The sequence below is a fragment of the Schistocerca nitens genome, chromosome 2, assembly GCF_023898315.1.
Source record: "Schistocerca nitens isolate TAMUIC-IGC-003100 chromosome 2, iqSchNite1.1, whole genome shotgun sequence".
Classification (NCBI taxonomy): domain Eukaryota; kingdom Metazoa; phylum Arthropoda; class Insecta; order Orthoptera; family Acrididae; genus Schistocerca; species Schistocerca nitens.
Genome location: NC_064615.1, coordinates 698,927,091 through 698,944,687, shown reverse-complemented (window position 1 = coordinate 698,944,687; position 17,597 = coordinate 698,927,091). Strand labels below are relative to the sequence as shown.

General features: G+C 40.8%; 1 protein-coding gene across 1 annotated transcript in view; it reads left to right on the top strand.

Annotated features, from left to right (window-relative positions):
- The window catches only part of LOC126236856 (intraflagellar transport protein 140 homolog), a 267,376-nt gene that overhangs the window by 69,416 nt on the left and 180,363 nt on the right, over positions 1–17,597 (top strand). The window contains exon 7 of the mRNA XM_049946468.1: positions 15,096–15,343. Coding sequence (XP_049802425.1) covers positions 15,096–15,343 — 248 coding nt within the window. The remainder of the gene's footprint in view (positions 1–15,095; positions 15,344–17,597) is intronic.

Sequence of the window (17,597 nt, the reverse complement as noted above, 5' to 3'; positions counted from 1 at the left end):
TTGGGCCACTGTGGAGAGGGGAGATGTGAGAGAGGAAATGGTGATGTAATCCACAGTTGATGTTGGCAACACAACTTGCAACATTTAGCTTCACCACGCAATTATTATACAACTACTGCTAGATTGCAGCGGGAGTGGAAAAACAAGATACTCGACACAAAGTGTTCTGGACCGAGCTAATACATGATGATGGTGCCCAGCAACTACCTTTCTTCATCCCACTTATAACTCACTCTCATCTGTTTTGCACATATTTCTGATGCACTGTATTCAGCAACAATATCACTTGTCAACCTTTAAAATTCAGACACTGACTCTCGATGAAGATGCTGGTCATAATCGAGGAAAAATCACCCATTTCTGGCTAGTGAGCTCCTATTGGCTGATGACTTGTTAAGTCACCTAATAGCCAACACAGCCACCACACCACACGAAAACACTAAAATGAGCTCACCTACTGAATGTGTGGATAGGGGGAGTGGCCCTTCAGTGACAGGAGTGTGAGAAGGGATGGAAGCATTTTGTGAAGTGCTGAAAATGTACTTTTCATGCAGATAATGTGCTATGACAGAGATGTCACACAGAAATAAAACAAGGGTTTGGCAATAATATGTTCAAAGACTTTTGTCTTCAAATCTGACATGATACAGTTTCAACAACTACGTACACTACTCATTTATATACTTTGCACCACACACTGTTGATTGTAAAGATTGGCAGCAGTGATAGGGAGCATGAAGCAAAACTGAAGCACCTGAACTTTCTTTCAAATGGTTCAAGTGGCTCTAAGCACTGTGGCACATAACATCTGAGGTCATCAGTCCCCTAGACTTAGAACTACTTAAACCTAACTAACCTAAGGACAACACACACGTCCAGGCCCGAGGCAGGATTCGAACCTGCAACTGCAGCAGCAGTGCGGTTCCGGACTGAAGTGCCCAGAACTGCTTGGCCACAAGCTTTCTTTCAAATTTATGTTTTACATAATGTACAGAAATTCACTGAGCCACCTTCTAGTAAGCTTGTAACATCAATTGGGAAACTCATTATGCTTTTTTTTCTGAGTACAGAGAATGATATATCAAAAATGTGTGTTTTGAACATATAATTTGTAGTCGTAGCATGTCGGAAAACAGCTTGATTATCTTGTACCCAGATACCAAGTTCTACTTTTTGATTTTTATTTACTTGCTGTTGCACATCTGTGCTTTTTTTATGAACTGATGAAATCCATTACCACAAATTATTGTATAGACATTGTATTGTACATTTAATTTCCTTCACTTACACAGATTTTATACAAAGTATTGGAGAGGATTGCGATTTTTAAGCATATGTGCCAATTACATGTGTTTTTGCTCATATTTTGCAGTTGCTCAATTCTGCATTTTGCTCAGTTTTGCATTTTTTAAAGTCTCGACTGCATAAAAACATAAAATAGGGTTTTGCTGTTTATTGCTTATGTTGTAAGGGGACGAGCAATATCATCAACCTAGGATAACACTAGTGTTAATCTCTCTCTCTCTCTCTCTCACACATACACACACACACACACACACACACACACGCACACACACATACACACATTTTATATCAACTACAACAATCTCTTTCACTCACACAGCTGTCAGCTACTTATGGTTACGTCCCTTCACCATCCACACTCTTACAGAAATATGTTATGCTTGCCTTTGTACTAACATTAGAATGTGAAGTTTACAAACCAGATACATATATGAACAACATCTTGCAAACATAAATTTGTTCACTGTTAACAGTATTTTGTGTATGGCCAGACACAGTAATAGTATTCATATGTCTTTTACATTTTCTTGCATGCAGTTGTAGCCTTGACAGTATGCTATAAAATGGAATGAGGAAGGGCTCGTCATGTATTGGAGGCCTAGGATAGAATTTAGTAAAAGATATGTTATTCTCAAAATACTTTTTTCTCCATTTGTTCCATCTGTATTCGTTATTGACCCAGTAAATCTTTACTTTGTGTGTTGCTTGTGCATGCAAAATAGGATACTTCAGAAATATTAAAAGTAATATTAGTGAGTTAGAAGACATGTTAATTATTATCAACATAAATGTATTCAAAGAAAGTAATGTAATTTAAAGTGATAGTATAATTAAAAATTACTTAATCCATTAAGTTTAATCGCTGTGATGCTCCACAAAAATTCAGAATGTATCCCATGTTTCCACTGTGATGTTATCTATTCCAGGAGCTTTGCCATTTTTTTTTCATTTCTAATACAGCTTTTTCTACACTGCTTGAAGATTGATGAAAAGATAGTTTTACAGAAAATCAAGAACAAGATACAACCACACTTAAGAACAACAAAGATTTTGGCTTGAAGATCAACTATGATGCCATATTTACAACTAGACAGATAGTAAAAAAGAAATGAGAATGTGGGAAAGACATTGTAGTTGCATTCATAGGTATACAAAAGACTTAAGACACTGTTAGAACAGAAGTTATTTGGCAAGGTCTGAATAGATTGGAACCGTCAAAACAAATGCAACTCAGACTCAGAAACACGTATAACAATTTACTGAATTGTCTTATAATAAGAGCTAAAAATCAGAATGTTTTGGAACAGATAAAGTGTTTAGAAAGTGTAGTATTCACTCACCTGTGCTCTTTAATATAGTCATGGACATCATAAGGAAAGTTCGCAGTGGGTTAGTGGCAGATGAAACAAAAATCATAGCATGTGCGGATGATGTGATAATACGGGAAGACAATGAACAGAAACTGGAAAAATAACTAAATATCTGGCACAGGGTAATTGAAGAAACAGTCTTGAAAATAAGCTTAGCAAGTGAGGCAGTGAAGATCAGCTGGGAAAATGAAAAAAAAAAAAAATGTAAATTATTAAAGACGTAGATGGTTTCAAATATCCAGGGAGGGAGCTAGCCATGAAAGGAAACATCAAGGAAGAAATTTGAGAGAGTGTAGAACATTGCTCAAAATTTTGTTATTGCTTATCAGATATAGTTAGAAATTGGAAAATACCCACCAAAACGAAGATCATGAATCATGATATACAAATCATATTATCTACCAGTTGTGGTGTATAGATCAGAGTTTTGGTTCTGGACAAAGAAAGTTCTTGGGTAGAACAGAAGTGGCAGAGATGCGCTTCCTAAGAGGGAACCTGGATAAGACGAGAAGGAACAGAATAAGAAATGAAACAACATGAAACATGCTTCAGGTTGATCTCTGAAAAGAAACTATTGAGAGAAATAGGCTGAAATGGTTTGGTCATGTTAAAATATTGGGAAAAGAAAGACTACCAAGATGAGCTCTGGAATGGACAGAATTTGGAAGAAGACTGATTAAATGGCTATAAACAAGATGAAGAGACCAGGTGAAGTATTATGTGATTCAGTGTGGACTTCAGTAGTAGGTAATGTTGAATGGTAGAGTGAGTGAAAAGAGAAGATTGGAAGAGGTTTTCTGAATGACCTGCATAAGCAGAAAAGTTTCAGAATGAAAAAGAGAGATGACTGGTAGTGTCAGCTTTTGTCTTTTCATAACAGTGCAATGCCAGGACCATAGAGATGCAAATGTAGGAAAGGTAAGCTAATATTTGTGTTTGGCCTCAGGATGAAGCTGTTATTAGTGAGCAGTGTGCACAGACGTGTACTGAAAGAGACTTACATAGTACTCAAGAGAGTTAGTGACTGTTAATGTTTGTTTTCATTTGCAATAGCAGAGGGTTATTTACGTTGTCTCAGGTTACATATTATGTGAGTCAGAGAGGGAAAACATTGAATAGCACTTCTGTAATGACATTAGCAATATTTTAGTTTGTTTTGCCTACTCATAACTGTTTCTGCACAGAAACAAATAGCTCTTGAATTTCTGTTTTTCCCTTTAGCTGCAGAGTTGACATTAATGTGAATTTCATTTTAGTATCCCATGCAAGTTCATTACTTAACTGACTAAAGACAGCAGTTACACTGCCAGCAATCAAAAGTCTATCTGGATAAGATTGCCAACGATGAGCAAAGGCTTCGAACATTTTGCTAGCCAAAACATAACCAGAAACTAAAGTAAAGTTTAACACCTATCTGAGAATGACAGTCAAATTGTAAGTGAATAGATGCTGAAGTTTAAGAGAATTGTCAAGAAGAATCAGTATGTAAAGAAGTGGGATACTAAAGTGTAAAATGCACGTTTGACCGTCAGTTGCTTTTATTTGAAACCCAAACAACTTGTTTCTGTCATGGACCTTTTTCACAGATAACAGTTAAAGTGGTTCAAGCCACCACATTACATTTGTCATTACTTAAATAAGGTGTAGAGCATGTCATGAATATCAATATACGACACAGGACTTTTAGAAGCAAACATACTAAGTGTAAACAGAACAGTACTGATGAGAAGATCAGGACTATAGCACTGCTCTGTGTACACTTAGTATGTTTACTTCTAAAAGTCCTGTGTTGTATATTAATATTCATGACATGCTCTACACATTATTTAAGTAATGACAAATGTAATGTTGTGGCTTACCATTTTAACCCTTGTCTGTGAAGATGCTCCATTACTGAAACTGTTTGGTACCTGGGTTTAAAATAAGAGCAGCTGATAGACATACATTTTACACATTATTTGATAGTTGTTGATAGCAGGGTTGCCGTAAGTTCTAGAAATCAGGGAATATCAGGGAATTTCAAATGTGTCAGGGAAATCAGGGAAATAGAAAAATTTGAAGAAAACACTCGAAAAAACTCGTTTTTGTCACAGTAGATGAAATGGTTTGTTTCACTGAGATGTCTCATGTGTCGTCACTGGCTGGGCACAGATGAGTATGTGCGCCACTTCCCTACTCCCTCATTCTGACTGCTTCTCCCCTTCCTACCATTCCCCTTAGCTTGCAGTCATTACTGCCATCACTTCTTGCCACTGGCGTAGCAGCTGCTGGTGAGAGGCAGGGAGGTGGGAGGAGTGGTTTGTTTGGATCTGATTCTCAGAGATTGTTGACGCAACGGGCAGAGATAGTGGTCATGTGCGTGGGCTGAGTCTGACTGACTGTATGAATTTGTGTATGCTCTTGTTTCCTGACAAAGGCTTTGGCTAAAAATTTAGTTGTGAGAGTGTGATTCTTTTCTGTGTGCCTGTCTGTGGCTCAGTGATCACCTTTACGGTGAGTTGCTACCTGCCCTCATTAGTATTGATTCCCAGAGTATTTGCACAAGTTATCTGTTGCATGGTTTGATCAACGCAGTCTCATTTCATCAACATGGTGTTTGTGACATGTTAATAGCTGGCCCCACGAGTAGACTTTCACGACGGGCCAAAACAGCAGGTCGTTTCTGTGGGTATCTCTTAACGGATCGGGCCTGCCGTCTGGAAGCCCATCATTTCCCACTAATGTGCAGTCCCTGCTCGTCAGATCTGGTCTCACCAATCTGCCTGCAGTCTGGATCTGTTTGTGTGTGGCACAATGCTGCAGATTTTCATGGTTTATCTAAGGACTCAGGACTGTGGTGCTCCTTGGCAGGCCTGAGGCCACGGGTGATGGATTTCAGGAATTGCAACCATCTCACAGCAAGTACATTGTACAGTGTGGCATTTTATAGACATTTTATTTATTCTAGTACATTTTGGCACTTAGAAAACAATTTATATATTAGAAAGTATGGACAATAAGAAGAAGATAATTGTGACAGTCACTAGCGATTTGTACGCTATGTACTCATGTATGTCTCGAAAGAAAAATCACACAATACCTGTAAAATAATAGACATAACACAGTGACTAATAACTGACGATAAATAACATAGTAGAACCAACATTTTGGCGGTGGTTACCTATAGTGTTGGTTTGCACAACTCTTCCCTGCCTTATACAGATCTTTCAAGGGCCTACTTTTTTCTGAGGCTATTCCTGAAATCAGTGAAGGTATTTTAAATATGTCTTCCAACTCCAAGGAAATGCATATTTTTATCACAAATGTGTTTCGTTTTATTGAAATAAAATAACAACAGTGATCTTAATGAAACACGTATATCATTTGCCTCGCTTTCTCCATCTAAAAACAGTTCATTACAAAAGATGTTGATGTTAGCACTTAAGATTTTTGCTCACACAGGGGAGAAATCTACCATGGGGCTCCAGCCTTTGCAGTATCTTTTCCATTCCATGCTTTGTGTCTATCCTCTTGCTATTCTTTTTCTCATCCCTTGGGGAACATGTCGGGGGTGTTTTTGGGAATGTTCCACTCTGTCTGTAGCTGACATAAGAACAGTCTCACCACTGTTTTTCACTCCTTTTTCTTTTCTTCATTCACTTTCTTCTATCCTTCCTCCGCTTCAGTGTTTGAGGCTCCTCTTTTTCATTCTTCCTCCCTGTGCACTCCTGAAGACCGGCTCATGCATCTGACGTGTAACAGGTGACTGGGTAATGCATAATTTCCAGCCGCGCGTCGATAGGTAGGGTTCACATGTACTCCCTGGTGCAGACCAGGCCCAGGGAGGGGTGATTGCCTGAGCTGCTACCTTCCCAAATTGCTGAGTGGTCCCTCTGTCAGGTGTTAAGGAGGTGTGATCTGAGGTGTGAACTATCACCTAAGGTCGGTGCGCTCCCGTGTGAAGGTTGGCCCCAGTTGGAAGGAATGAGCCATCGGAGACGCTGGCAATCATGGAGACTTCTCTCGCAGTGAGCCAATCATCTTTACAATCAATGTCTACAAAATGTAAATGGAATGAGGCTAATGATTCAAAGACCCACCCAGCTGTACCATGGTTCCTCGTGGTTCACGTACTGAAGACGGTCAGTCCTTCTCAACCATATGTCCATTTATTATTCAGAAAGGTGTTGGCGCAGTTACCAGCCCTTTGAAATCTTGCTCTCATTTATGGAATGGAACTTTGCTTTTTGAGACTACTTCTGATTCTCAAGCACAACAATTGCTTGCTACATTGCTTCTCCACAGCTATCTTGTTCATGTCGAGACCCATAGAATTCTGAATTCTTCCCATGGCTTTATTTACAGTAGGCTGCTCGACAGTCTGACTGAGGCTGAAATCCAAACATACCTCTCTGATCAAGGTGTCATTGCCATCCCATTGGGTGATGAAAAAGGTAGATGTCTCCTTAGTGCCCACACTCACTCTTTTTCTCACCTTTTATAGAAAGGTACTTCCATCCAAGGTCAAAGCAGGCTATGAGGTTCTCACAGTCTGATCGTATGTTCTGAACCTGATGCGCTGCTACCAATGCCATTGTTCCAATCACCCTCAAATGTCTTGTCGGCACCTGGCCAAATGTGTAACCTGTGGTAGGGATGTGCACGAGGGCGATTGTATGCCTCCTTCTCCCTGCTGTATCAACTGCATTGGTGACCATGCCACCTCCTCTCAAGATTGTCCTGTGTATCTTGATGAGTGGGCTGTTCAGGAGATCTGGTTAAAGGAAAAAGTTCCTTACCCACTTGTGCACAAGTTATTGGCTAGTCCCAAATCTTGCGTTCTGCCATCTGGCACTTATAGTACTGTTCTTGTTACATTTTTTTCCCTGAAGGACATGGCCACGCAGACATACAGCCTCAAATTCAGCTCTGAGGTTGTCCAACCTCCCAGTGTTATGGTAGCATCGCAGTACCCTCATTCAGCTATGCAACAAGCCATCAGACTCTCGCCTCACAGGGCAAAGTCAGTAGCTACACAATCAGCAGGCCGAAAAGGACAGAAGAAATACTCCTGTGAACACTTCCTACATCCCTCCAGCCAACCAACACCTGAGTCTTCATATGCTAATTGGAAAGGCTCGGAGAAGTCCAGCAAAGGCAAACAGTCCTCTCCTTCGCCAACTCAAAGATCCTCTTCGATGGTGTTGCCACGTGATACCTTCTCCTGGCAGGCCTCCATGTCACCAGTGCACACCATCAACTGTTTTTCTGCATTGGGCTCTGCAGGCCAACAGCAGAAGAAAGCCAACACTTCAGTGGACCTCATGGTGCACCTCTGTGCCCTGTAGTAGCAAGTTTTCACAGACTGGCAGACAGACAGCAGAAGAAAGCCAACACTTCAGTGGACCTCATGGTGCACCTCTGTGCCCTGTAGTAGCAAGTTTTCACAGACTGGCACTCAGCAGCCTTTATTTTTTCCTCATCATGACTCTCCTGCAATGGAATGTTCGCGGCCAAGCCATGCTGCTCATAGGGGGTGACGTTCATAGTCAACCCATCTCCCTGACTACCCATCTTCAAGCTGTTGCAGTTCGCCTTTTACTTCCTCACTTGACCTTTTCCCTTTGCACCATTTACATTCCTTTGTCATTCGATGTCACCAGGGCTGACTTCCTCCAGATTATTGGGCAGCTATGTCACCCTTTCTGCTGCTCAGTGACTTTTAATGCTCACCATCCCATTTGGGGTTCTTCCAGAACCTGTCCGAGAGGTGCTGTCTTGGCTGACTTCGTTAATCAGTCGTTTTCTGCCTTAACACAGGAGCACTAACATACCTTTCACGCGCATCTATTCCCATTTGGACCTATTCTTCTGCACTGCACATTTTGCACGTCATCTTAAGTGGCCTGTTCTCCCTGACATCTATTCGAGTGACAATTTCCCAAGTGCTATCCATTTGCTGACTCCTACCCCACCTCCATGCACACGCAAATGCAGCTTACTAAGGCTGACTGGAGGCTTTACACCTCCCTGGTGACCTTTGACAAACACGATTCCTCCAGTTGTGATGATCAGGTGGAATACCTTACAAACGTGATTCTTACCACTGCAGAACATTTAATTCTTCACACTTCCTCTTTACCTTGCTGTGTCCCAGTCCCTTGGTTGACTGAGGAGTGCTGCAATGCAAATCGCATGCAGAGATGTACTCTCCATGTTTTTAACTGTCATCCTGTGATGGTAAACTGTATTAATTATAAACAGATACATGCACAGTGTCGTTGCATTCTTCAGGATAACAAAAAAGCTAGCTGGATTTTGTTCACTAGTTCTTTTAACAGTTACACCTGCTCTTCCTCTCCAACAGCTCCCTGGGACCAAGATCCATTCCCCAATTTCCGGCCTGACAGTAGCAAACAATGTCATCACGGACCCTATTGCTATCTGCAACACCTTGAGCATTGAGCTCCTCCAACTAGTATCCTGACCTCCTCCATTGTAAACGAGTGGAGGAGATTCAGCCAATAGCATTCTCTTCTCAGAATCGTGAGTGTTACAATGCTGCCGTTACTGTGAGGAAGCTAGATCATGCTCTCACTTCATCCCGATCCTCTGCCCCAGGGCCAGACGCTCTTCACATTCAAATGTTGCAGCACCTTTCTCTTGCAGACAAGCACTTTCTGCTTAATATGTACAACCACATCTGGGCAGAGGGCACGTTTCCCAGACACTGGCGTGAAGCCACTGTCATACCCATACCTAAGCCCAGTAAGGACAAATACCTTCCTTCTAGCCTCTGCCCCATCTCTCTCACCAGAAGTGTTTGGAAGGTGATGGAATGTATGACTTACATCCAACTGTTATGGTGGCTCGAGTCTTGTAATTTACTGACCACTGCATGGTGTAGATTTCAAGCGCACTGTTCTGCAGTTGACCATCTCATTGCTTTGTCCCCCCATGTCATGAATGGTTTTCTGCAGGAATCCCAGATGGTGGCCATGTTTTTCGATTTGGAGGAAGGGCTGGTACCCTCTGTACTCTCTATATGTGGGACTTCCATGGCTGCCTGCCCTGTTTTCTTGAGGAATTTTTAAAAGACTGAGTTTTCAAAGTACGTATGGGTTCTGCCTTGTCAGACACCTTTATCCAGGAAAACGGTGTGCCTCAGGGTTCCGTCCTGAGTGTCAACCTCTTTGCTATTGCCATTAACCCTATAATGGCCTGTCTCCCACTGGGCATCTCCAGCTCCCATTTTGCTGACAATTTTACCATCTATTGCAGTTCTTCACAGACCTGTCTCATTGAGCCACATCTTCAGTGGTGTCTCGATCCTCTTTACTCAAGGAACATTAACAATGGTTTTCATTTTTCCACTGACAAAACCGGTGCAATTTGTTTCTGCCACCATATTTACATCTTGGGCCTGTTGCCCTTCCATTCATTGAAACTATGAAATTCTTGGGGATCCTGATTGATAGGAAACTCTCTTGGTCCTCCCACATGTCTTACCTGGCAGCCCACTGTACGCAGTCCCTCAGTGCCCTACATGTCCTCAATGGTACTTCCTGGGGTGCAGATCGAACCACCCTCCTCCATTTGTACGTCCCTTGTCTGTTCGAAATAGACATGGGTGCTTTGTTTATGCGTCTGCACATCTGTCCCTCTTTCTCCGTCTCAATACTATCCTTCATCATGACCTCCATTTGGCCACTGGCTCCTTTTACACTAGCCCGGTTGAGAGTCTGTATACAGAAGCTGTCGAACTACTGCTGTCCAACTGCCATGACTTTCTCCTCAGCAGATATGCATGCCATTTGTCTGCCATGCATGGCCACCCCTCCTATGCCTCCTTTTTTCTTGACTCCTTTGATTGCCAGTACGGGGCACATCCCTCTTTTCTGTTACCTCCTGGAGTTCGCTTTCAGCTCTTACTCTAGCAGATTAACTTCATGTTTCCTGCAGATTTCGCAGTGGGTATGAACACTTCATCACCTTGGCTTCATGCGGCAGCCCGTTTTCACCTTAGCCTTCATTCACTTCCTAAAGACAGTACACCAGCCACATTCTATCATCTCCAGTTTTATGACTTTCGCACAGAATTTCACAATAGTACCTTTGTGTACACTGATGGCTCACAGACTGACCATGGTGTTGGGTGTGCCTTCTCTTGGCACCAATGTTTTTTGGTATCGGCTTCTGGCACACTGCTCAGTATTTACACCAGAGCTCTTCACCCTGTATATGGCCACGGAGTACATCCAGCAACACAGGCTTTTCAGTTGTGTCATCTGCTCACTCTCACTCAGTGCCCTTCAAAGCCACTGTGCACTGTACACCATCCATCTCTTAGTGCAACAGGTCCAGGAAAGCTCTCACTTGCTCACCCTTGATCAAGCCGCTGTGTGTTTATGTGGGTTTCTAGTCATGCCAGTGTGACAGGAAACGAGGCTGCTAATACTGCTGCCGAGGCTGCAGTCCTTGTACTTCAGCCCACTAGTTTTTACATTCTCTCTGATGATGCCGAACTACCATCTGTGTTGCCATCTGTCAGGGAGGGTGTCACTTTGGCATCACCACTGGTTGTCCCTCCATAGGAATAAGCTCCAGGTTATTAAACCTCTCTCAGCAGCTTGGACGACCTCCTCTCAGCCCTCCCACCACAAGGAGGTCATTTTAACTAGGTTGCATATTGGGCACTGCCTTTTTAGCCATCACCATTTGTTAAGTGGTGCTCCCCCACCACATTGTGCACAGCTTTTAACTGTCTGCCATTTTCTGATGGAATACCCTTTTTCTTACTGTTTATGTTCCTGTTTGGGTTTGCCGTCTGAGTTATTGGCCGTTTTAGCGAACAATGCACGGGCTGTAGACCGTGTTTTATTTTTTATCCGTTGTGGCAATATGGCGAAGGCCATTTAAATTTTAGTTCTGGACCTCTATTTCTCTATTGCGTATTTTGTAGACCTTTCTCCATGTCCCTGTTTTTAGCTGTCTTTTCTTCCATCATTGGGGATTGACATGTTGTCACTTTTAACTCCTCTCTTTGTCTTCGTGTTCCACACTTTTGACATGGGCGTGTATGATCCTAGTTGTTTCTTGCCCTAAAACAAAACAAAACAAAACGGGGGAGATATTTGGAAGTCCTTATAATTTTTGTCAACTTATGTCTTTACTTACCCTTGAGATCTCAAAATTTGTCAAGGAAAAATGCTAAAACTTATTTGGAAATCAGGGAAATATCAGGGAATTTCACTTGGGGGAACTTGTGGCAGCCCTGGATAGTCAACTTCCAAAAATGGATACTAAAGTATTCAAGAACGATGATTTTCCATTAGAAGTCATATAAGGATGTGGATACTGTGATAATGAATACCAAGCAGGCATTTCAGTTGAATGAAAATGGACATCCTTAAAGAGGACAGTCATAAAAGTTGCACAGACAAACACAATGAAGGTACCTGTGAAGAAACATTAGATAACAAAAGGAATTCTTCACGTAACAAAAGAAGAAACAAAAGAAATGTTAGAAAAAGATAGGAATACGTCAGTATGGAATGTAAGCAATGGGAACTGTAGGAGAACATAAGAGAATTGGCTGAAGGTATAATGTGAAAAAGTCAAAAAGAAAATGGTGATTGTAACAACAGATTCTGTATATAGTTATGTCAAAATATGTTTTGGTGAAATTAAAAGCTTTGGTGTTAACGTTAAGAAGGAAAAATTAATTCATTTGTTTACATGGAGGAGAGAGAGAATAGGCAAACAAGTACATCGTGAACCTTTAGGAAAAATTAATAATCTGATAATAAAATCAAAGAAGAAAAGGATGTTTATTTGGAAGATGTAGGGGATCCAGAGTTTGATAGATCTTTGGAAAGGTTTGTGATCAAACAAGAGAGACTCAGATCTTTGGATAATATCATGCTGAACATAATACTAGCAGATAAATGGTTGGTTCAAATGGATCTGAGCACTATGGGACTTAACATCTGTGGCCATCAGTCCCCTAGAACTTAGAACTACTTAAACCTAACTAACCTAAGGACATCACACACATCCATGCCCAAGGCAGGATTCGAACCTGCAACCGTAGCAGTCGCGCGGTTCCGGGCTGCGCGCCTAGAACCGCTAGACCAGCAGATAAATGCAAGAGCTATCACATGATCTGCTTAAGAGCTCATGAATCCAAGTTACTCACAGAATAATATACAGAAAAATGGAAAAGAAAACTGAGAATTTTTTAGATGACAGTCAGTTGGACTTTAGGAAAGATAAAGGCACCAGAGAAAAACAACAATTTGTTATGCTGTTCTTGATGATGGAGCTAATACTTCAGAAAAATTAAGATGCTATCATTGAACTTTTCGACGTAGTAAAAGCATTTGACAACCTAAAATGCTGCAAGGTGCTTGAAATTCCCAGAAAAATAGATAAAAGCTGTAGGGAAAGATGGGTAATGTACAATAGTACACAAAGCTAGAGAAATCAAAATGAGTGGAAGACTTAGAGAGAATAGCTTGGTTTAAAAAGCATGTAAGACAGGGATGAATTCTTTTGCAAACCCTAGTCACTGCTGCTGTGGAGGCCGAGTTGCCACTGTTGTTATGATAGGCTGAGTTCGTGAAATGGCTTCTGATGCAGCGATGTCCTAGGGTCAGGTAACAGGATATGAGAATGAAGGTTCTACAACACTGCAACAAATTGGTAACAAAGTCACACAGGTGAGTTAAACACATTTACTTATCTTTGTGACTTGTTGAATAATGAAGTCTGCAACACTGCATGTAACATAACACTAAAAAGTCCCTCAATGGTGAAGGGCAAATAACCATAGGTAAACTTCACAGTACATAGAAAATGCAATTTACAACTGTCTGTTCACTTCTGAGAGTTCACTAAGCAATGTGCCCTGTCTAAGTCAGCACTGGATGACGATCTATAACCAAATAAGCGAGAGCTGCTCTTCTAACTTCCGGGTAGGCTTCTGTCTGTTGTCATCTGGTCACTGGTGGATTGTACTTGGCTGGCAATTGGCTGAGGTGAAATTGATATCGTCATCCTCAGCACCACCCTTAGCGTTAGTGGAACTACCGTATTGCAAGTGACAAGTCTCTATGGCACTGGCACCAGCTCGTATCTTTGCACCTATAGTGCTTTTGTCCTGGCTGTGTCCTATGTGGACGACACAGCAAAGTCTTTCTCCCATAATGTTCAGCATGTGCATCAAAAAAGCAATGATGGAAATAAAAGAAAGGTTGAGGTGTTGGCTTCAAATTCGGAGTGAGAGGATGTAAATGGCTTTTTTTCCATACAGATTAATTTCCTTGAAGGAAAAAGAGTAGATTTTATTCAATCAATCCTTGTTTACTCAATTTAATTTGACATATATTTCTGTGGCAAAAATTGAACTTTACCTTTTCTGTAGAAACACTAAACTAAACAGCTCTTAGATATTTCTGTGTTGCTTCAGTAGAATAACCAGCTCATACAATAAACACAATACATACACACTTAAATCATATTTATGATATGATTCAGATGAAGAAAGTTTACTGTGCAGCTACTGAAAAGGACTAACTGGATTAGGTCATTAATCATAAAAATTAAATGTAATCTCTTGTTTTTAAACCATCAGATAGCCCAGTCATCAGAAAAAAAGAAAACAGAAAATGAGGAATAATGGATAAGGTATACCTGTGTTTTTATGCCTTGCTCAGGAGAAGCCTTGGAAATTACTGAAAAGTAACAGCTGAAATTAAGATTCATGTCAAATGCAAGGAGATGCTGAGTTGCAGAAAGGCATTTGTTTATGAGTTGCATTTGCTTGAATGTGTGTGTGTGTTTTGTGTAATTCAGAAGGCCTTTTGGTTGAAAACTTACTTGTTTGACAGTCTTTTTGTTGTGCCTATCTGCGACTCAGCTTTATCCACTACATGGTAAGTAGCAGTCTGTCCTTTTCATAATATTTTCCATTGTTTAAACTGAATTTTTTCCCTCTCACCACTTCATCCCTGTAGACTCCCACAAGCAGCACTTTACCATCCCCCACCCTACCGTGCTATCTCTCCCCCTCCCCTCCCCAGACTCCTCCTTATCCAGACCATCCTGACTGTTTCTCTCATCATGCTCTGTTGCTCGCAGTATGGCCTCAGCAGCCAAAGACAGCTGTCATGAGTTTATGAGTTGCGTATTCATGAATGTGTGTTTTGTGCTTTGTCTAATTCAGAGGAAGGCCTTTTGGCCGAAAACTTACTTGTTTAGACGTCTTTTTGTTGTGCCTGTCTGCATTTCGACATCTCCACTTTATGGTGAGTAGTAATCAGTCCTTTTCATAATATCATCATTTTTCATACTAATCATTTATTTATATTTCATGTCATCAGCTGTAACTGTAATCTAATCTGCTTGCAATAAAGATAAAGCATGCACATTACAAAACAGTGCTGCTCTGTGCGGGGACGTCTCTTGGACAAGTGCTGATGTGGCGACGCACTACTACTGATGCTGGCAGTGGAGGGGCTACTGGCAGCTCTGGTGCAGATTCTGACAGCTGGATATTACTGCGAGGATGTCAGCTGCATGGTTCCATCAAACAGCTTTCATGGGGTGGCACTTTGCTTGCTGCCAATACAATTACAACAGTGTTCATTTTGCGAGAGCAGCGGTTGTGTGCAGCGTACACTGACACAGTGAGGTTTACATTTATGTACAATGTTTTCATTCCTATTGCTTTTCAACATCACATTCAAAATTTGCTTTAACTTATTTTATGTATTGCTTTCCTGCTTTTGAACTTTAGGTTATAAGAGTTTACATGGCAGTTGTCTTATTAAATGAATCACTACATACAGTACTTGTCACGTTACTTCTGAGTCCTTTATTGCCTGCACAACAAATTTTGAGAAGCATTCAATGTCATCAGAGCACCATCTGTCCAACTCCATATTTGGATTAAATGTAAAATCTGAACTGGCAGACACATGAAGATAGATGCCAGCTGTCCTGCGAAAGACTATATAGAAAGTTTCAAGAACCAGGGAAACAGAGTAGACTACAACCTTCTAGGTATTGCTTCTAAAGGAACATAGGGACTGTTTAAATTGATAAAGCTAATTACAGTGCACACAGAGACACTTAATGAATCTGGGAAGAAACTGCAATATATGGTAATATAGGAAGTATTCTGTGCCATGCACTTCACATTGGTTCACAGAGGATAGATGTAGATGTAGATTTATTGGCGGGGGTTTGAGGATTCCGTGTGCAGGCTGCAAATTAGTATTCACCTACCTCAGAACGTCTGCTCGATGTCCCTCCACTCGGCAAAGTAGATACTTTCAAGAGGATGTAAAAGCATTGTTGATAAAAAACACCATCTAATATCTACAATCACTGAGACCGTGCAACTGTAGTAATGAAATAAAATTCTGTAGAAAAACTGTCCTTAAAAAATTTATCGGGCGGTAAGAAAATGGATTGGCTTCTGGAAAATAATGTCTGAAATTTCTACACAAAAAGGTTTATTTTTGTCCATCTAGTCAAAGAAACGTTACTATTCAGTCCACATTTAAACTATTGGCTATTTTCTTCATATTCACAATTCGTACACTCATTTCACATGCACAGCAGCTAGAAATCTGTCCAAATGCGACCCGAGTTAAACAACGTTTCCACAGTCATTAATTCCACCACTAACATGAGTTATTACATTTGGTCCTTATGGTGGATTTCAAAAAAGAATTGCTCGCCAAAAATGCTCAGTAGTTGAATACTGGAACATTGCCATGCGGATACTATGCAGGCCAAATTTCACACTCAAATATCTGTCCAACTAAACATTTCTAGAACTTCCAAACTTCACAAAACTGTCCATAACTACATCAGCGTTAGCCACAACACGTATCAAACATGAGGAAGTCAATATTCCTTCATTTTACATGTAATTAGAAACATCTCATGTAACATTTCCTTCCGCGACCGAGGCTGGCGAGCGACTCCTTTCTTGTGGCCTCAATCCCAATATAACTATTAGGTAACGAGTGGGAACCGTCTCAGTTCTGATTGGCTAACCATTCTAACTGCCAATCAGAATGCTCACTCATGAGCATACTCGTGCCAAAACTGGCCTGCACCAATCCTTACATACAGACACATTTACTTCTTTCTGATCTACAAATATTAAAGTAATGTTTCATAAACGAGAATGAAAAGGCAATAAATCTGTAAATATCCTTTAGATACAGATAATACTCCTGCTGACTTTCTGGCTGCTCTGTTACAATAGCAATCACACCCAGACATACGTCATCAGCAAAGTGGGTAATTCCCTATGAACATTTCCCCTTGACAGGCTTGTGTAACTCTTGCAGGTTACTTAAAACGGTATATAATGCAATATTAAAATTTGACGGATGTCCCATGCACACCCTCTCATTCATTCACATTTACTCCCACAGCTAATATTAGACACAAATAATAATTTTGTCCGATTTTTATCTTACGAAAACAAAAAGTAATTAAAGTTTTAATATAAAATCTCAATTAATTAATTCTGCACACTGAGAGTTCTGTTTGTGTTTTTAGATAATACCAAAAGATAAACTATTATATTTCCAAACTGAATTTAGTTCCCTAAGTGTTGGTTTTTGACATTTTTAGCAATTTTTTTCTATCTTTGAAACTATGATGGTTGCAAAGCTGAAATTTGGGTACAATCTTCTCCTGAATGTCAAAAGTTAGTGTACCGATTTTGAAAATGATTGAATAATATTTAATATCATTTATTTAGGTTCTTATAGGCTGTGAATATACGCTCACTAGGAAGTGACACAGGAGCCGTTCTCACGCTGCCGTAGTAGCAGGTGTACATGACTCATTGGCTAAGACACAAGTGGCAGTTTCTTTCACAGCCTCTGCCTCCAATACTGCAGGCTGTATAGCAAC